At 39.5% G+C, this 21687-nt stretch overlaps 1 protein-coding gene across 3 annotated transcripts in view; it reads right to left on the reverse strand.

The window, feature by feature from the left end:
- RPF2 (ribosome production factor 2 homolog) overlaps positions 1–21349 on the reverse strand; it is a 43798-nt gene extending 22449 nt beyond the window's left edge. The window contains exons 1-6 of one of the 3 annotated variants that reach the window (XM_082750774.1): positions 21212–21349; positions 18699–18831; positions 15542–15579; positions 10623–10662; positions 6511–6592; positions 5587–5663 (exon numbers count right to left, since the gene is read on the reverse strand). In XM_082750774.1, coding sequence (XP_082606900.1) covers positions 5587–5663; positions 6511–6592; positions 10623–10662; positions 15542–15579; positions 18699–18831; positions 21212–21234 — 393 coding nt within the window. In that variant the 5' untranslated portion in view covers positions 21235–21349. Of the gene's footprint in view, positions 1–5586; positions 5664–6510; positions 6593–10622; positions 10663–15541; positions 15580–18698; positions 18832–19201; positions 19247–20874 lie in introns of those variants that run through there. The other 2 variants (XM_082750776.1, XM_082750775.1) reach the window with 2 other exon arrangements.
- Between the last annotated feature and the right edge of the window lie 338 nt (positions 21350–21687).

Genomic DNA, 21687 nt, shown 5'->3' on the forward strand with positions numbered 1-21687 from the left:
ACAGCTCAGTCTCTTCAGTGATGTCTTCAGTCAGGATCCTGGGGTCCTCTCCTTTTGCCCCCCTCTTGGTGCATGTGCGTGTGTGTTCTCTCTCTCTCACTTGCTCTCTCAAATAAGTTTTTAAAAACTTTAATAAACAGGGACGCCTGGGTGGCTCAGTTGGTTAAGCAGCTGCCTTCGGCTCAGGTCATGATCCCAGCGTCCTGGGATCGAGTCCCGCATCAGGCTCCTTGCTCCGCAGGGAGCCTGCTTCTCCCTCTGACTCTGCCTTCCACTCTGCCTGTGCTCGCTCTCGCTCGCTCTCTCTCTGACAAATAAATAAATAAGATCTTTTAAAAAAAAAAAAAACTTTAATAAACAGTATTCTAAATGAAAACTAATCTAAACTACCAACTAAACATTCAAATGGGAAGAAACAGAATTTCATACAAGCTACAGAAAGTATGAGGAAACTTCACCAGAATGATTGGAGCTCTTACTATAAAAGTATTTTGTCCACTTTTGAATTTTTTTTTAATACAAAGAAGAACATGATATGAATAATAAGAACCTTTAAAAGCCACCAGAATAGGGCACCTGGGTGGCTCAGGGGGTTAAGCCTCTGCCTTCCACTCAGGTCATGATCTCAGGGTCCTGGGATTGAGCCCCGCATTGGGCTCTCTGCTCAGCGGGGAGCCTGCTTCCTTCTTCTCTCTCTGCCTGCCTCTCTGCTTATTTGTGATCTCTGTCTGCCAAATAAATAAAATCTTTAAAAAAAAAAAAAAAGTGCCACCAGAATAAAAGAAAAAAATCTAATAAAAAACAATTTTTTTAACTGAATGATTAATTTCTGAAGGCAAACAGCTGTTAAGTCTGAGCTTTCCATTGATTCTAGCACCACCACTCTGGTTCCAGTCAAGAACTATACAAATCTAGAAATAAACAAACAAACAAATAGACAAGAAAACAAACATCCTCTGCCCCAGGACCAGAGATCACCTGTTGCTTCCCTGTTCACCATGACCACTTTTGTTGACACTCGGCTTCCAAACTCTGAATCTTAACTGTCTATACTTAGGAGGTGTGCCTAAAATCTGTCTGTGTGATCTAGGGCTTGAACAGACCTACCAGACCCAATGACTCTTCCACCTTCTGTCTGTGCTGACCCCTATATCTACGGGATTGTTTAAGTATACAGAAGGTAGGAGAAAGTGATGTGACATCCTGACCACAATGCATAGTAATAAAAAATATCATGATAAGTCATGACCCAGTATACACATCATAAAAATGTAACTGAATGAGGGGGCACCTGGGTGGCTCAGTTGGTTAAGCATCTACCTTCCAGTCGGGTCATGATCCCAGGGTCCTAGGACTGAGCCCCCCATCGGGTTCCCTGCTCATGGAGAGCCTGCTTCTCCCTCTCCCTCTGCCCCTTGCGCCTGCTTGTGCTCTCTCTCTGTCTCTCTCTCGCTTGCTCACTCTAGCTCTACCTAAAATAAATAAATAAAATCTTTAAAATATATATATATATATTTTTTTTTTCATACATATTTTCAAAACTGAACAAGTTAAATGAAACAGTACTTAACATTTAGGTCACTGATAGTTTTCACAATGTGAAAACCCAGAGCAAGAAGAAACTACAACACATGAGCTTTATTTGAATAGTCTGAAAGGCATAAAAATTCAAAACATTATATAAGTACTATGATTAAAATATACTCAAAATATCATAATTACGTGTCATCCTTGAACTGAATTACTACTTTTTTTAATACATATTTATTTGAGAGAGAAAGAGGAAGAGCATGACCCCAGGGAGGGGCAGAGGAAGAAAAAAGCTTTAGCAAACTCTTCACTGAGTACGAAGCCCCATGCGGGGGCTCCATCTTACGACCATCAGAGATCATGACCTGAACTGAAACCAAGAGTTGGGACGCTTAACCTACTGTGCCTGCCACGGGCCCCTGAATTAAGTTTTGTTTTTTTTTAAACAAAGTGAAAAAAGGGAAGTAATTCTTATAAATCACACACAGAATTCCCAAATAAAATATCGCCTGGCACCTGCAATGTATCTTATCCTATCTAAAATAAAACCAACTAGGGGCGCCTGGGTGGCTCAGTGGGTTAAGCCGCTGCCTTTGGCTCAGGTCATGATCTCAGGGTCCTGGGATCGAGTCCCGCATTGGGCTCTCTGCTCAGCAGGGAGCCTGCTTCCCTCTCTCTCTGCCTGCCTCTCCATCTACTTGTGATTTCTCTCTGTCAAATAAATAAATAAAAAATCTTTAAAAAAATAAAATAAATAAAATAAAATAAAACCAACTAGCCTTAAATTTTATCATCTCATTCATTAAGGCTTATGTTATGTAAAATAACCATCCCTAGAAGTCTGGCCACATCTTAGAAGACAGGGTGGCTCAGTTGGTTGGACAACTGCATTCGGCTCAGGTCATGATCCTGGAGTCCCAGGATCGAGTCTCACATCGGGCTCCCAGCTCCATGGGGAGTCTGCTTCTCCCTCTGACCTTCTCCTCGCTCCTCGCTCATATTCTCTCACGGTCTCCTTCTCAAATAAATAAATAAAATCTTTAAAAAAAAAAAAAAAGAAGAAAGAGTCCTAGAATAGTCACTCAATTTCCTGGTAGAATAGAATCACCTGTTGCTTGAGAGTAAAAAGAGGATAAGGCAAGTAAAAAAGAAATACTGTTGAAAAGGTCTTAAAAATAAAAAGGTAGACATAAAAGGAAATAAATATGAAAAGAAAGTAAAAAACATGCAATTCCAAAACAAACTAAAAATAGAAGGTTATAATGGAATAATGAGGTAAAAGTGAAGGTCTGGCTAATAGTCTCTGTAGAGGTGGGCACCTGGGGGGCTCGGCCAGATGAATGTCTGCCTTCGGCTCACGTTATGATCCTGGGGTCCTGGGACTGAGCTCTGCATCCAGCTCCCTGATCAGCAGAGAGGCTGCTTCTCCCTCTCTTTCTTCCCCTCTCCCCTGTTCATGTTCTCTCTCTCAAATAAATTAAATAAATTTTTTTAAAAAAAACTTAAAAAAAAATAGTCTGTGTAGGAACTACCAATGTAAGCAGATCATCGTCATCAATTAGTGACTTTTATAGTTATGGATATGCTCCATGAGTGAAAACTGAGTATTTAATTTTTAAATCGTTCTTGTTAGGAAAGATCTCACAATAATAATTTTGTGGTCTGGTACAGAAGCTATACAGTAACAGAATAATTTCTTTTTTTTTTTTTTTTTTAAAGATTTTATTTATTTATTTGACAGAGAGAAATCACAAGTAGGTAGAGAGGCAGGCAGAGAGAGAGAGGAGGAAGCAGGCTCTCTGGGAGCCCGATGCGGGACTCGATCCCAGGACCCTGAGATCATGACCTGAGCCGAAGGCAGCAGCTTAACCACTGAGCCACCCAGGCGCCCCTAACAGAATAATTTCTTTGCTTAGAAAGTGAAATGCAAAGAGTGGAGGAGTTGGCATGCTCGCATCAGCCAGTGCGCACAGCCACTAACAGGTGACCAAGCAGCAGCAGTGACGAAGGTGAGATGGGGATATACTGCTCATCTCCAAAGGTTCATGCGTTGCAAAGACAAACTGTAATAAAATGATCGTTTCCACCATAATAAAAAAGCATCACAGTTTACATACTTCCTCAAACACCTTCCAAAATACTATCTTCACTGATTAGCATTTTCACATATTACCTCATTTGATACTGTTATACCTATTTAATTTTTTAAAGATTTATGTATGTATTTTAGAGAGGGAGAGAGTTAAGAGCAGGGTGAGAGGCAGAGGGAAAGGATCTCAAGCTAACTCCCCGCTGAGCACAGAGGCCAACAAGGCTTGATCTCACAATCCTCGGATCATGACCTGAGTAGAAATCAAGAGTCAAACACTGACTGAAAAAGCCATCCAGGTGCCCCCATTGTTATACCTGTTTAATACCTGACTGCAAGTGAAGGTCAAGACTTGTCCCATTACAAGTCATCTAAATGGCCAACACAAGCCTGCAAGCCAAATGTTCTGCCTCGAAATCTAGTCTGGGGCCACTGTTCTACCTTGTACCCGGTACCCGGGGAAGCTACTGTAGCTAAGTCTGGATCTGGTAAGAGTCTTTTTCAAACCCACACAAAACTTGCAAGGCACGTCATATATATTACAATTCTTTCAACTATACCATTGGTGACTCTCAAAGACCCATAAACTAAGAACAATTATGTAACTGTCCATTACAAACTTCAATATGATTCTTTCAATGTTTGATTATACCATTTACTATACGTATGACTCCAGGTCACCAATAAAGTCCCTCTGGATCCTGCTCTCCAACTCTACACAACAGAGAAAGTAATTTCAGGATTACAAAGGGTAGCCACGAAGTCTAAATAAATTAACTATTTGATAGAATATTTGATGGAACAGATTAAGCCAGAAACAGAATTGTGAAGGAGAAGAAGCCCAATCTGGACACAAGAACTGAATTAGGACAGTTTTCTTGCCTTTCTATTTTAGAATCCCATTCAAACAAAGGAGACACAAAGATGAAAGTCCTGAAGGGAAGGGCTGAACCAGCATTTTGGTGGCCAGCAGCCTAAATACTGTAGGGTCACCTAGAGCATCCTAGGTTTAGAACGGGGTTCACTTTGAAAACTCTGATACTGAGGTGCCTGGGTGGCTCAGTCAGTTAAAAATCTGCCTTCCGGGGGCACCTGGGTGACTCAGTGGGTTAAAGCCTCTGCCTTCGGCTCAGGTCATGATCCCAGGGTCCTGGGATCGAGCCCCGCATTGGGCTCTCTGCTCAGTGGGGAGCCTGCTTCCTCCTCTCTCTCTCTGCCTGCCTCTCTCCCTACTTGTGATCTATCTGTCAAATAAATAAATAAAAATCTTTAAAAATTTAAAAAAAAAATCTGCCTTCCGATCAGGTCATGATCCCAGGGTCCTGGGATCAAGCCCCACATTGGGCTCCCTGCTCTGCTTCTCCCCCAATCCCCACTTGTGCTCTCTCTCACTCACCCTCTCTCTCAAATAAATAAAATCTTTAAAAAGAAAGAAAGAAAGAAAACTCTGGTATTTCTGAGGTTCCATAAAATAGGTGCTATGACATTTCAGAGGGAGAGGATAGCATTTAAACTATGGGCCCAGACATAATCGCTCTGTAGTCTAACTGCCAGAAGAGCCACATTTGTGTTATCTGCAGTACGACTTCTTTTTAAAGTAAAGTAAAATTTGCTTTTATCTCAAAGAACACTAGGATAAAAACAAAGTTCTTTCTCTTTAAACTACAAAACTGTAACAGTACTCTTCACCACAAGATGTCACTATTGGCCAAGAGCAATATTACAAAACGCCTTTTTTTCCCTTTTTTTGAAGATTTTATTTATTTGACAGACAGAGATCACAAGTAGGCAGAGAGGCAGGCAGAGAGAGAGAAAGGGAAGCAGGATCCCCGCCAAGCAGAGAGCCCGTTGCGGGGCTCGAACCCAAGACTCTGGGATCATGACCTGAGCCAAAGACAGAGGCTTTAACCCACTGAGCCACCCAGGTACCCCCAAAATGCCTTTTATTTTTATGCTTAGTATCTTACCTTAATATCTTTCAGAGAGACAAATTTCTCGATGCCCAATTCAATCATATCCAGCACATGGTAGTCATACATACGACCTAGAAGGAAAATATATTTTCTTTTAAGTATTTATTTTTCCCAAACAGCCATCTTATATGTACCCACTTAATCTGCACGTTCAAAGTGTTAGTCTCTGCCTCTTTTTTCCTCTCATACCCCACCAAACATGCCCCTCTTTCTTAAACTTTCAACTCTACCTAGAACAGAATGTTGCAATCCTGGCCCTGAAAGAATCTTGGAAATTTAGCCAAACTCCCTTATTTTATATAAGAGTAAATAAAGGCTCACAGAAGGAAAAGGACTTGCCTACACCAGTGACCATGCCAGACCAAGTGCAATACTTACCAGGGAAGGGTTCATTTATGTGGTAGGTATGCTACTTTGTGTTTTTCTTCTCTAACACTGATTAAAGGTACATGTATTTTACATTAGGAAAATATCTGCAATTTTAGGTAAAGTGATATTTACATGCCTATTGTTTACCTGCAATCTGGTAGATAAAAAGGTTTATTCAAAATCACAAGAAAAATTTTTTTAAAAACTAGCTTAGAGCTTACTTTATACTCCTGAATCCTCAACACCATCAATTAACCTGAGTCACAAAACTGACTTTGTAAATAACAATATGAGAAAGTAAATGACTGGGGCGCCTGGGTGGCTCCGATGGTTAAGCATCTGCCTTGTGCTCGGGTCCTGATCCTGGAGGCCTAGGATCAGGGTCCCCGCTCGGTGGGGAGTCTGCTTCTCCCTCGCCCTCTGCCCCTCCCTTTACTCCTTCTTCTCCTTCTCACTCTCTCTCTCCCTCCCTCCTTTTCCCTCCCTCCCTCCCTCAAATAAATAAATAAAAATCTTAAAAAATAAAAAAAGTAAGTAAATGGTATTTACCTATTACTAGATTATTTGGCCGCTTCTTATTATGGGAGCCAAACATAAATAAAGAGCAATCTGACTTCTTTGAAAAGAATTCCTGTAAAACCAAAAAAAACTCTTAATTAATGCATTAATACAAGCACTTTAAGAATCATACCTCTGAACTTTAAAAAAAAGTAATGAATACTTAATGAACTAGATAGGAATAAGCAGAGAGAAAGGGACTTTATTTCTAGCTTTTTACTATAATTTTCTGATTTGGGTGTACCTAAGGAAAAGAAATAAGTTCAGGACTAAAATGTGCTGGCTGCCTGGGTGGCTCAGTCATTAAGCATCTGCCTTCAGCTCAGGTCATGGTCCCAGGGTCCTGGGATTGAGCCCCACATCCGGCTCCCTGCTCAGCAGGAAGCCTGTGTCTCACTCTCCCACTCCCCCTGCTTGTGTTCGCGCTCTCGCTGTCAAATAAAGAAAATCTTAAAAAAAAAAAAAAAAGAAGACTAAAAACATGCTTAAGTTTAGATTACTCAATGAGAGTATTTATTCTCAGCTATGCAGTTTTGGAACAGCACACTGAGTATTTCATTTACTGAACAAAGGCCTTTATTCACTAGACATTACTACCATCAATGGTGCATCTTACCATCCATTTAAAATACATATGAATAGGGCATCTGGGTGGCTCAGTTGGTTAAGCCTACAACTGGTTTTTTAAAGATTTGAGAGAGAGAGCGCACGTGCACAAGTATGGGCCAGGCGAGGAAGGAGAGGGAGAAGCAGACTCCCTGCTAAGTGCAGAGCTCAACTCCAGACTCAATCCCAGGATCCTGAGATCAAGACCTGAGCCAAAGGCAGCAGCCACTTAACCAACTGAGTCACCCAGGAACCTCTAAGCCTCCAATTCTTGATTTCAGCTCAGGTCATGATCTTGTGGTTGTGGGATCAAGCCCTGTGTTGAACTCTGTGCTCTGCAGAATGTGGGCATGGAGCCTACTTAAAAAAAAATTTTTTTTTAAGTGTCCAAAGAAATGAAAATGCTTTCTTAAAAATTTTTTTCTTTTTACATTCCCTTACTATGACTAACACCCCAAAGCTATCCATAAACTACCTTTCACATATATACAGTACTCATCTCTGTTGTTGGTCTACATAAAAAGTCTACCTTTTGTTAAAATTCTAAAGCAAGCATAGTCAAATTATCTGCAAAAGGCCACAGAGTAACTATTTTTAGGCCTTTTATAAAGAAACACTTAAAAAAAAAAAAGAAAGAAAGAAAGAAACCCTTTAAAAATACAAAAATCAGGGTGCCTGAGTGGCTTAGTCGATTAGCCGTCTGCCTTCAGCTCAGATCATGATTCCAGGGTCCTGGGATCGAGTCCCACATTTGCCTCTGCCTCTCTGTCTCTCAGGAATAAATAAGTAAAATCTTTTTTTTTTTTTTAGTTTTAAAATTAAAAAAAAAATAAAAATACAAAAATCATTCTTAGTTTATGGGTCTCACAGAAACAGGGATTTAACCCACAGGAGGTATATTTGCTAACTCTTGTTCTAATGCACAGTTCCAAAATTATAGTATAAGAAATGTGCTTAGAAAAAAAAAAAAAAGTCCTACTGGAGGGATACATAGTCAGGAGGAGGAATTCAACCACATTTCCAACTTGGCCACTGTTTTCACAGCCATTTTGAGCTCTACTGGTCTGAGATTTTCTACATTCAATGAAATATCTCCTATCTCTGGAGGTGGAATATCCAAGAGAGGAAAGGCACAATATCAAGTGTAAGAAAAACCATCATATCAAAATAGGATTGAAAAAGAAGTACAGAGGGATGCCTGGGTGGCTCAGTTGGTTAAGCATTTGCCTTTGGCTCAGGTCATAGTCCCAGGGTCCTGGGGTTGGGCTCCACGTCAGGCTCCCTGCTCACTGCGGAGTCTTGTTCCTCCCTTGGCTCCTTCCCCCCACCTCACTCATTGTTCTCTCTCTCCTTCTCAAATAAAATCTTTAAAAAAAAATTTTTTAAAGGGGTACCGGGGTGGCTCAGTTGGTTAAGAGTCTGCCTTTAGCTCAGGTCATGATCCCATACTCCTGGGATCAAGCACCGTGTCAGGCCTCTTGCTCAGTGGGGAGTATGCTTCTCTCCCTGCCCCTCTCCCTACTCATGCTATCTCCCTCTCCCTCTCTCTCTCAAATAAAATCTTTAAAAAACAATTTTTACAAACACGGAATATTGATTTTTCTAAATATGTTATAATCTTCAATGCAGTTAATTGCTACATTAGAAGTTCAATTTTAGTCTTCTAATTAATTACTGAAATTCTATTGAAAAGTTCTTTCTTGGGGCGCCAGCGTGGCTCAGTGGGTTAAAGCCTCTGCCTTTGGCTCAGGTCATGATCTCAGGGTCTTGAGATCGAGCCCCACATCGGGCTCTCTGCTCAGCAGGGAGCCTGCTTCCCCCCTCTCTCTGCCTGCTGCTCTGCCTGCTTGTGATCTCTCCCTCTCTCTGGCAAATAAATAAACAAAATCTTTAAAAAAAAGTTCTTTCTTTTAAATTCACTGAGAGGGGTGCCTGGGTGGCTCAGTGGGTTAAGCCTCTGCCACCCACTCAGGTCATGATCTCAGGGTCCTGGGATTGAGCTCCGCATCGGGCTCTCTGCTCAGCGGAGAGCCTGCTTTCACCCCCATTTCTCTGCCTGCCTCTCTGCCTGCTTGTGATCTCAGTCAAATAAATAAATAAATAAAATCTTTTTGAAAGTTAATTAATTACTTAATTAATTCACTAAAAGAGCTGGGTGGCTCAGACAGTTAAGCATCTGGGTCTTGATTTCACCTCCGATCATGATCTCAGGATTCCAGGATCAAGCCCGGTGTTGGGCACCACTCAGTTATCGGGGAATCTGCTTAAGGATTCTCTCCCTCTCCCTCTGCTCTTTCCCTGCTGCTCATGTGCACAGACACGCATGTTCTCTTTCACTCTAAAATAAATAAATCTTTAAAAAATAAATTCACTAACTAAAATGGAAAAACAAGTACTGGTGTTCGCCTCAAGAGAACATAATTCCATTCCAATTTTTTTTTTTAGTATCTTTTAATCTTTTAATCATTTTTTTTTTTTTAAATAAGGTCTACACCCAAGGTGCCACTTAAACTCAAAACCCAGAGATCAAGAGCCACATACTATACTGACTGAGCCAGCCAGGCGTCCCCCATTCTGAATTTTTTAAAGTCAATTTATTTATCTATTTATTTATTTATTAAAGATTTTATTTATTTATTTGACAGAGAGAGACACAGTGAGAGAGGGAAAACAAGCAGGAGGACTAGGAGAAGGAACACAGGCTTCCCACCAAGCAGGGAGCCCGACGCAGGGCTTGATCCCAGGATGCTGGGATCATGACCAGAGACGAAGGCAGAGGATTAATAACTGAGCCACCAGGTGCCCCTTTTTCAGTTGATTTAGTTTAAACCACATCAAGCTTTCTGCTCAGCAGGGAGCCTGCTTACCCCCTACCCCGCCTGCCTCTCTGACTAGTTTTGATCTCTGTCAAATAAGTAAAATTTTTAAATTAATTAATTATTTTTTTTTAAAAATGAAATGACTTAAAACAAGCTTCCTTTTGATAATCTATTAATTATGCACATAAAATAAAATTCAGCTTTTAAAAATTCTGTCAATATACTTGCAAGCAGTGAATGATACTGGTCATAGTGAGATATAAGATCTATCATTATGTTTTGAAAATATAAAAGTTCTTATTTCAAAATAATAAATAAATGTCTTATTTCCCTTCTACTTCACATTAAAATTCCCTCATATAGGATGATTTCTAATTCAGAAACATCACAGATTAGAAGTACTCAGAGAGTACTAATTAGTCTGAATAACCATTTACATATTCTCTTAAATCAGAAAGATTCTTGGGGTGCCTGGGTGGCACAGTTAGTTAAGCGACCGATTCTTAGTTTTGGCTGAGGTAGTGATCTCAGGGTCTTGGCATTGAGCCCTGTGCTGGGCCCCACACTCAGTATGGAGTCTGCTTAAGATTCTCTCTCCTTCTCCCTTTGCCCCTCCCCTCCCTGCATGCATGCTCTCTCTCTAAATAAACTAAAAAGAAAGACGATTCTTGTACTCACCAATGACGTCTGATCCTCAAATGGTCTTGTAATGTTTTTCCTAAGAATATTTTTAAAAGGTGACCTTAATTTTAACAATCTTAATAGCAATTCACCAATAACAATTAAGTAACATACTAAATAAGGATAACTTTATATTCAGATAATCAAAAATAAAGCTGGAGGGATAGTCATTCATTCAAATATATATTTAGTGTCTCTTATGTGCCAGGCACTGTTGTAAAAGCTAAGGAACCTAGAAAACAACCAAGACCCTTGCTTTCCTTGCTTTCATGGAGCCCACATTCTAGTGGGAAAATAAAAATTTCAATAATAAATGCAGTGATGAAAATAAAATAGGGTATTCTATTAGTATGAAGAGTAGAAAATGACTATTTGAGCTGAGATCATGAAAAAGTCATTGAAAAATTCTGAGGCTAAGAGTATTCTAGGAAGAAGGAACAGAATAAACAAAGACGCTGAGATGGAAACAAGCTTAGACTACTCAAGAAATGGAAAGAAGGCAAGTGTCACTGAAGCTTAGTGTGCAAAGGGAAAATGGTGGGGCATGAGGTCAACGATGAAGACATGGTCCAGATTATGCAGGGCCTTGTTATTCAAGGTAAGTAATGTAGATATTAACAGAGTAACTAATGGAAAGAGCTGAAGAGTTTCAGGCAGGAGTGGTAACACTGGACTCAAATTCTCTTTTTAAAGGACTGCTCTGTGCACTATGTAAGAATGTAATATAGTATGGCAAAACTGAAAAGAGTAAGAAGCTATTGCAATAATCCAGAAGGGAAAGAAAAAAACAGTGCACTGGATTAGGAACATTAGTAGTAGAGCTAGAGAAGCAGTGGGCAAAACATGCTATCTTTTTTTTTTTAATCTTTTTTTTTTAAAGATTTTATTTATTTATTTGACAGAGAGAGAGAGATCACAAATAGGCAGAGAGGCAGGCAGAGGGGGAGGCGGAAGCAGGCTCCCTTCTGAGCAGAAAGCCCGACACAGGGCTCGATCCCAGAACCCTGAGATCATGACCTGAGCCGAAGGCAGAGGCTTAACCCACTGAGCCACCCAGTTGTCCAAAACATGAGAGAGAAATACATATAAATATTTTTCTTTGCTTAAATATGCATAAACAAATTCTGGTAAAATATGTAAGAAACTAATGAGAGGGGGTTGTTCTAGGAAGAGTGTTTATATTTTCACTTATAATTTCTGATTTCTAATTATGTAAATGAAGTTTCTTAAAATAGCTCATAACTTTTATGAACCAAAATCTATTTACAACATGATCTCAATTTTGCTTAAAGAATAAAATAGGGACTCCTGGGTAGTTCTGTTGGTTGAACAGCCAACTCTGGATTTTGGCTCAGATCATGATCTCAGGGTCCTGGAATTAAGCCCCACCTCCCACTCTGCGCTCAATGGGGAGTCTGAGAATTCCCTCTCTCTCCCTCTGCTCCTCCCCCCTTCACACACTTATTTATAAAATAAATAAATCTTTTAAAAAAAGAATAAGGGGCGCCTGGGTGGCTCAGGGGGTTAAGCCTCTGCCTTCGGCTCGGGTCAGGATCTCAGTGTCCTGGGATCAAGCCCCGCATCGGGCTCTCTGCTCGGCAGGGAGCCTGCTTCTCCCTCTCTCTCTCTGCCTCCCGGCCTACTTGTGATCTCTGTCTGTCAAATAAATAAATAAAATCTTAAAAAAAAAAAAAAAAGAATAAAATAAATGTGAAAATGTGAAATGTGTGTGAAAATGGGTGAAGGGGAGTGGGAGATACAGGCTTCCCATTATGGAACCAATAAGTCATGGGAATAAAAGATACAGTATAAGGAATATAGTCAGTATCATAGTAGTGACAACAAATAGCTACAGTTCTAGTAAGCAGAGCATACTGTACAGACTTGTCAAATCACTATGTTTTACATTTGGAACTAATGTAACATTGTGTGTCAACTATACTCAAAAAATATATATATACATACAGGGGAAAAATATGTCAGAATGTACATAGTGATTATTTACTCCATTATCCATTATCCCGATTATCTAAGAGAAATACGTACTACCTTCATAGTCAGTAAAAAAAAAAGAATATTACTTTTAATGATGCAAGGCAAACAGAACAAGAAAAATTATTGCAGCATTTATGATTAATAGCTAATTGTCATTCACAAATAAGCAAATATGGCCTGTTGGAAACACAGAAAATTCAAATTAAAGTATGATCTTCACGTCTTAAAAATATAAACCAAAGAAGGTAATGGTCCATGGAACTTGTATATTACATTCTGCCAAAAGGACAATCTTTTCAAAAAGCAATATAATTAATATGTACTACTGAGAGGCGGAATCTCATTTAAGAACTAACTCAAAAGGATAATTCATTTGTTTAAAATGGCCATTTTGGCATTATTTATAATAGCAAAAAAGGAAAACCTAAATTCCCCCAAATTAAGTTACAAGTAAATTTTAATATAACCATTTAATAGGCATTATACTAGCACTGAAAATAATATCTAAAGGATCACCTATCAATAAAAAACATTTATATGAGAAAGGCTTGATATAAAATTTAATGTATGGCAATAACAGAAAATTTTTAGGTATTTTGCTAATGAAAGAAAACAGACTCTAAGGGCTACCTGTTTTATTATTCCATTTATGTGACATTCAGAAAACGGAAAAACTTTAAGGATGAAAAGCAGTTCATTGGTCAAAGGGGGAGGGGAGGCTGGACTGCAAGCGCACACTGCACCAAGGTTCACAATGATAGAACTATCTCTGTATGACCAACTGTAGTGCCAGACACAATTCAATGCATTTTTCAAAACCCACAAAACTGTACACCACAAAGAGTAAATTTTACACACGTAAACTAAAACTACCAGCAGGATGTAGAGAAAAACACAAAACAGAATACAAACTGTGATAAACAACCCTAACTGTTGTTTGAAGGAATAACAATCACATTAAAGAGGCAGAAAAAAACCAAACCTGTATTACATTGGGAACCAGTATTTGAACTGGATATTCTAAAGCTAAAGACAGAAAAACTATACACACATTCTAAACTCTAGTTAATTTGTTTCTTATAGGATGAGAAATTCTGCAACTATGTATATATTAGAATTACACAATTAAATAAATATGTAAACTATCAATCATGAAAGCCAGGTTTCTTGAGGCCAGAACAGAAAAGTTACAAGTAAGCAAGTGAGTAAAGAAGAAAGGCTGGAATGAGGTCTGTGGCACTGGGCTGGAACTGGAAGTATCAGTATGAATGCATGACTTTTAGTATCGATAATAACTGAGGGTCTTTAAAATATATAAATATAAACTTAGATGTGCATGCATGTATAGGTTAATATGCATAATACATATTTTAAGCTCTGTCTGAAGGGATCTAGAGACAATGACACTTCCATAGCAACAGAGCATACTTAGTGCCCAGATCTTTGTTTCTAAATTATCAGTCTCCAATATATGGAAACAGGGCTCCATACAGAAGGGGCTGATTCCAGAGCTGTTGTAAGGAAAAATAAAAGATGAGCATGAGGTATCCTGTGGGCCAGAAAGGAAGTACTCAAACACAAAGGGGCATGCTGAAAAAGCAGAGGTACCAACTTGAAAGAGACCCCAGTGGCCAAAGGCAGAATTTGAGCAATAAAATAATGATAGCATTGGATTTTAAGTCCAAAGAGTATAATAAATATCTGTAAGTCCACACTAATATAAATGAGCAATTCAACAGAGGAAGAGAGAGAGATTTTCCTCACAAAATTCCAATTAATAAATGAAGAAGGAATGAGGAAGATAGAAACCACCAATAGAACACCAGAGTAATCATCTCTGTAGACAAATCCATTGATGGGTGCCAAAACGAATAAGTAAAGTGTAAGGAGAAAGGACTATCTGCATAATCTTTGCAGAGTCTCAAAGTATTTCCTCCAAATATTTATTAATTACAAAGGGAAAAACAGGGGACACCTGGGTGGCTCAGTTGGTTAAGCAGCTGCCTTCGGCTCAGGTCATGATCCCAGAGTCCTGGGATTGAGTCCCTCATTGGGCTCCTTGCTGGGCAGGGAGCCTGCTTCTCCCTCTGCCTCTGCCTGCCATTCTGTCTGCCTGTGCTTGCTCTCTCCCCCGCCCCTCTCTGATAAATAAATAAAATCTTAAAAAAAAAAAAAAAAAGGGAAAAACAGTAAATTTATAGTGGAGAAACCAAGGAGACACCACTTTAACTGAGGTTAATGCTCCCAGCATTAATACATCCTGTACTCCCTGGTATGATTTATGGAGAAAAGCATATCACTTTTGTGATATTCCAGCCAAAAATGCATAAGTCTCAATCTACTCATGAGAAACTGATGACAAATCCAAAGTGAGGGACATTTTACAAAATAACAAGTACTCATCGAAAGTGTCAAAGTCATCAAAAAAGGAAAGACTGGGGAACTGTCACAAATGGGAGAGTACGGAGACATGACAACTAAATGCAATGTAGTATCCTGGAAGAGAAGAAGGATATTACTGGAAAAACTGGTACAACCAAATCAAGTCTACAGTCCAGTTAACATTATTGTACCAATGTTAATCTTTTACTTTGGGTAACAATACTATGGTTATGTATGATGCAACATTAAGAGAAACTGAGTGAAAGTTATGAAAAATCTACAAATTTCTGCAACTCTTCTGTAAGTCCATAATTACTTCAAAATAATACATATATGCTAAGATTACAACTATGTGAGTATTCAATACAAATGAAAACACACAGGAAAAAAATAAATTTTAAAAATACTAATAGCTATATATATGTAAGGAACTGTCCTGTTTTTTAAACAAAATACTTTTCTAAATTTCCCATAATGTAATTGTTTGTTACTTTTATAATAGAACAATATAAGTCAAAATAAAACAAGTCATTACTTACTTTTTATACAGAACTCCATACGGTTTTTTCAGGGCATACTGTAAAACATAATTTATAGCTTTCAAAACAAATTACATTCTGAAAAGCAGATAAAAAAATTAAATTGCATTGTATCTGTCATTACACAAGATTACCTGGTCCCTGAATACTATTCTGATGTCTCCTGCTTGGCTCCCTTTTAATCACCTATTAAAAGCTGCAACATAGGCTTAATAACCTAACTTAGACTGGACTTTCTTTATCTAAAGTTTCCAGGCACTTTCAAAAATCTATCCAACTTATATAATTCCTTTCATTTCTTTAGAGTCTACTGATTCCAAACTATTTGAGAGTAGAAAGAAAACATAAGGGATGCCTGGGTGGCTCAGTTGGTTAAGTAGCTGCCTTCGGCTCAGGTCATGATCCCAGCGTCCTGGAATCGAGTCCCACACCGGGCTCCTTGCTCGGCAGGGAGCCTGCTTCTCCCTCTGCCTCTGCCTGCCATTCTGTATCTGCCTGTGCTCACTCTCTCTCCCTCTCTCTGATAAATAAAATCTTAAAAAAAAAAAAAAAGAAAACATAAAAATAAATCCTATCAGAAAGGCTGACAGAGTTGAAATAATGCTTTCTGGAGATAAGAGAACGGAGAGAGAATCCCAGTAATAACAATCAGAATTCTAGTCGGGAGTTTAAACAGAGCCCTTTAAAAAATTCCTGTCATTCAACCCTCTTTCCATTTTTTTTCTTAGTTCTTTCCACTCACTCACTAATAATCACTTGTTCCCTATATGGTTAGTTCTGCTCTACCATAAGGAATAACAAAGATCTAATGCCTTCCCTTGCATTAGGGGAAGGGGTAAATGAGGAAAACAATGAAAAGAAAAATGATCACTCATCCACAATCAGGACTGATGAACAAAGGAAATTCAGCAATAAAACCTATCTTTTTAAGTACTAAAACTTTTTTTTCTTTAAGTTTATTTATCTGCTTTATTAATCTCTACAGCCAAAGTGGAACTCAACCTCGTGAATGTCTTCCGAAGGAGCCAGCCAGGTACCCACCCCTTCAGTACTAAAACTTTTAATAATTCTTGACCAAATGTTTCCCTGCCTTGGTGTAATGCGCATGACCACAGTGACAACTCAGGAATCATCAATATGAATGTTAAACTACCACCATTACCTGTAATATTGTGCTATTCTTAGAGCTTACTTAAATATAGGGCCATGATCCTACCAACACAATGACACTGAGACAGAAAGGATGAGCATGTATTAGACATTTAGATATCTGAACTACTGTATTTAAAAAGCAAGCATAGAGAGTTTAGTCAAATTTTAAAAATCTATTCAATTACTTAGTTGATTTAACTCAAAGAAAATATCTGCTGTATTTAGGGCCTAAATATCCAACCACCAAGTAAGTATCTCCATAGACTATGCCTTTCATTCACTGATTAAACAATTACTAAGCATGTACTATGTGCCACACACTGGGCTAAACATCAGACTACAGAGGCAGAAAAAAATATAAAGCTTTTACCATCACACTTATATTACAGATCCTGAACTGAACACACCACCTCTCTGTACTAACCTGCTTCAGCTGGTATATTCTCTAACTGGCACTAGCACTCATCAAGAATCCAACCCAGAAACCATGCCCAAACCCTTCTACACCCAACATCTAGTCTCTCTGATCATCTCTCATTTTCACCAGCACTACTACACTCCAGATACTCATTACCTGCCTGACAACAATGGCAGAATTAGTTTCCGTATTTGCTCTCAATTTTCTCTGGTCAAACCGATTAAAGGAGCTGATCATGTCTGTTACCTCCAATCTTTCGATAGTTCCTTAGAGCTTTCCGAACAAAGCTCAAACTCCATGTTACTATCTGATCTCTGTCTGTTCTTCTAGCTTCATCGAGCCCATTTCCCCTTTAGCCATCCACAATTATTTACAGTTCCCCAAATGTAACACGCTCCTTCACCTTCTCTTTTGCACAAGTACTGTCATCAGCCTTGGAAGACTTTCTCCTCTCCCTCCTCTCCTCCTACTTGCTGTGACTCCGCCTTCAAAATGAAGTGAAAGTGTCTCCTCTGGGAAGCCCACTCTGTGCACGGCTACCCTTATGGGATTTTAGCTCTGCCTCCCAGCCTACCCTGCCCATGCCTCCAGCACAGCACTTAATTCACAATGCTATAAAGTTTTACTTGCCTGTCTCTTTTTAAGCTCCCTGAAGGGATAGATGTGTCTTATGTAACTATTAACCCTCAGCCTAGCACAATACTTGGTATTGCTGAAGGAATCGATTGTTAATATGCAGTTATTTCACTTTACAAACTAGTTATGTTTCTTAAATGCGAGTAAACCAAATTCTAGTAATTGAAACCAGCTGAAATTTACTAAGGGAACTACAGTAGCTGCTTTAAGGAAAACCAGTGGTTAGTGGCTTGCCAAGGCAAATAACCTCCAACCTGAGCCTAAGGCTAGCAGTTCTCAGGGCAAGGCAAACTTATCCATGTATTTCTGCAGCAGCCTAAACAAGCATGCAGAAAAGGTCCTAAAATAATTTCAATACCATTTGAAAGATAAGTGTGCATGGGTGCTTGGCTGGCTCAGTTGGTAGAGCATGCAACTTATGATCTCAGGGTTGCAAGCTCGAACTCAACAGTGGGTGTAAAGATTACTTAAAAACAAAATCTTTTTTAAAAATTAAAAAATAAGGGGCACCTGGGTGGCTCAGTGGGTTAAGCCTCTGCCTTTGGCTCAGGTCATGATCCCAGGGTCCTGGGATCAAGCCCCACATTGGGCTCTCTGCTCAGTGGGGAGCCTGCTTCTCCCTCTCCCTGCCTCTCTGCCTACTTGTGATCTCTGTCAAATAAATAAAATTCTTTAAAAAAAAATTTTTTTTTTAAATAAAGGTATACACAGGGGCGCCTGGGTGGCTCAGTGGGTTAAGCCGCTGCCTTCGGCTCAGGTCATGATCTCAGGGTCCTGGGATCGAGTCCCGCATCGGGCTCTCTGCTCAGCAGGGAGCCTGCTTCCTCCTCTCTCTCTGCCTGCCTCTCTGCCTACTTGTGATCTCTCTCTGTCAAAGAAATAAATAAAAAAATCTTTAAAAAAATAAATAAATAAATAAATAAATAAATAAAGGTATACACATATACATACCACATCTTTAAGTACTTGTGTCACCATGGAATTTGCATTTCCCCCTTTAATCAGCATAGCATTTTTAATATTTTCACTGAGTTTCGGTTCTCTCTTCTCAAGGAATCTCTTGGCTCTTTTTGTTTTGGGCTTTCTGTTCAGAAAATCAAAATTCATAACAACTTAAAAAGTTTTCCTCATAGTACGAAACCATGACTTGGCAAACGTGCAAATTCTTAAAAACCAACAGTTATTACAAAACATTTATCAGTTAGGATTCCACCATTAACCAAAATCTTACTTTTTAGGAAGATAACAATAAAAGGTATTCGGTTAGTACTATGAAGTAAGTTCATTTTATTAGCTTTTGATTTTTTTAAGAAGCTTTCACTTTTTTAATATCCCCAGCATTCTTTTATCACTGCTTTTTTCTAAATCTTTATAAAAAAAAAAGACTCAATGAATATTGTTGCTATTTTTACTCCATTATTTTTTCTTCAGTCTAAAGCAAACAGTACTCTTACCCTAACACAAAGAATTGCACACCCACTAGTCATCAATCTGTGGACAGTTACTAAACACAGAGAGATAATTATTAACTGCCATATCTTTCATCCAGGTTTAAGATCACAATGCCCACCAGGACATATACACTATCCCACTCCAACATCACAGCTGAGAAAGTCAGATATTCTTGCCACCAACGGGAGATAATAATGACTGACAATTTTACAGTCACTCTATTAAGGCTTATCTTCACCAAAATCCCAAAACACCAGTAAAATTATTATCTTCATTTTTGAGGCCAGGAAGGTAATGTGGCCAAGGTCACACAACTTACAAGTAGGCCAATCTTCAAAATGAGTTAGATTTAAAAACTCATCTAGACCGGGTGCCTGGGTGGCTCAGTGGGTTAAGCCGCTGCCTTCGGCTCAGGTCATGATCTCAGGGTCCTGGGATCGAGTCCCGCATTGGGCTCTCTGCTCAGCAGGGAGCCTGCTTCTCTCTCTCTCTCTCTCTGCCTGCCTCTCCATCTACTTGTGATTTCTCTCTGTCAATAAATAAATAAAACCTTAAAAAAAAAAAAAAACTCATCTAGACCAATAACTGCAAAATATGAAGGGAAAACAAATTCATTATTCTGATTTAATGATTCAGGAGCAGAATGTTTTTGTACATTCCTGTTCAGAAAAAGGACTTCACTTCTGCTTCCACTATATATTGCTTTTCCAACAGTTCTCTGCCATCTACTGCAAGAATTCCTCTCTCTTAAGTAACTATGACCTTCCATCCTCTTTTCAGTCGTATGGACACTTTGGGCAGGAAAAGAAAAATAGAATATACACATACTCGGGGCACCTGGGTGGTTCAGTGGGTTAAGCTGCTGCCTTCGGCTCGGGTCATGATCTCAGGATCCTGGGATCAAGCCCTGCATCAGGCTCTCTGCTCAGCAGGGAGCCTGCTTCCCTCTCTCTCTCTCTCTCTGCCTGCCTCTCTGCCTACTTGTGATCTCTGTCAAATAAATAAATAAAATCTTTAAAAAAAAAAAAAAAGAATATACACATACTCAACTTATCATGCAGAGTTTAAAAATTCTCCACCAGATAAAATGTCAAGCAATATAAAGCTTCCCATCATTTATTATTTGATAAAGGTACACATTTGTTAAATCAAATTAAGAAATATTTAGTATGTCTATACTAAAAAAAAAAAAAGTGTTCTATGCTTTATATTCCATGTGGTTTGTCACTTCTCACTAGCCCGCAACTAATATAAATAACATCTTTTATGTTTGCTCCCCAATCTGATCATCATCTTACTCATCTTTGCAGTCCCCATCCATAATTGAAGGAATATATAACAGATGCGCAAAAACCTCTGAATTAATGACTAAAAGAACTTTTCATTTTGATTGGCTGTTAACCCAGGCAAATCTCAAGAAATACCAGCAGGACTATTTAGGAGATCAATAAATATTTTCTGAACGCATTTAAAACATCACCTCAAGAGAAAGAAAAGGCTAAGAACATTTCTACATGCTGTAGCAAAGGCTTTACATACATTCTCGCTGATAATCCTCACAATTCTATAAAGTACGATTATTACGAACGCTATTTTACAAAGTAAACTGAGGTTTAGGGGGTTATATGGCCCAAAGTCACAAAGCTCTTGCGATGGCGCCCGGATTGTCACCTACACCTGTCAGATGCCGAGGCCTTGTGCTGGTGACCGCTCATTCCCTCACACTTCTTGAGAAGCCCAGGGCGTCTCTAACTGACCAAGCCAAACGGGACCTACATCTCCGAGCTACCACCTGGCAACTCCCACAAGTGGACTTCCGGACTCTCAGTCTCCCGCCGAGCCGCACCAACAGAGGGATACCCAGGCTGGTGGATACACTGACCCACCGAAGGCCCCACTTATAGGGTGGGGGGAACGAGGGGAGGCCAGGCGGGGCGGAGACTTTTTCACTCCTCCGCACTACAGGAGTCCCACTGTCCAACGTCCCCCAAGAGAGGACCCAGCGTACTCACACAACTCGATCCAAAGCGTCCATGGCTACCGCAGCGTGAACCCGAGGAACGCACGTGTCCGCCTGGTCTCGCGAGATAGCCCAGTACTCTGGGACAGGCGGAACCGGAACTTGCGCTTGACGCCACTTCCTGGGACCGCCATGTTGGCGGTGCCTCGCCATTGCCGCGTTGTCTTGGTTACAGATTTTTGCCCAGTCTCTTGGCCGGAAGTTAACATTCTAGGTAATACTGCCTGTACCAGCTTGATGGACACGGCTGTGTGTATACCCGGTATAAGATATCCAGGGACCAGATGTTATTCTGGGAATCTCCCAAAATGCTAAATGTCACAGCAGCATGCTTTCTGTATGAAGAATAAGAATCGTAGTTAACAGTTACAGATTCTATCAGATTCTTTTTTCATGAAAGTAAAACATTTCCAATGCCCCATTTGAAACTTTTAGGGTTTGTAGTGTTGAAATGTTTTGCAAATATAC

The sequence above is a fragment of the Mustela nivalis genome, assembly GCF_964662115.1.
Source record: "Mustela nivalis genome assembly, contig: HAP1_SCAFFOLD_1840, whole genome shotgun sequence".
Lineage (NCBI taxonomy): Eukaryota > Metazoa > Chordata > Mammalia > Carnivora > Mustelidae > Mustela > Mustela nivalis.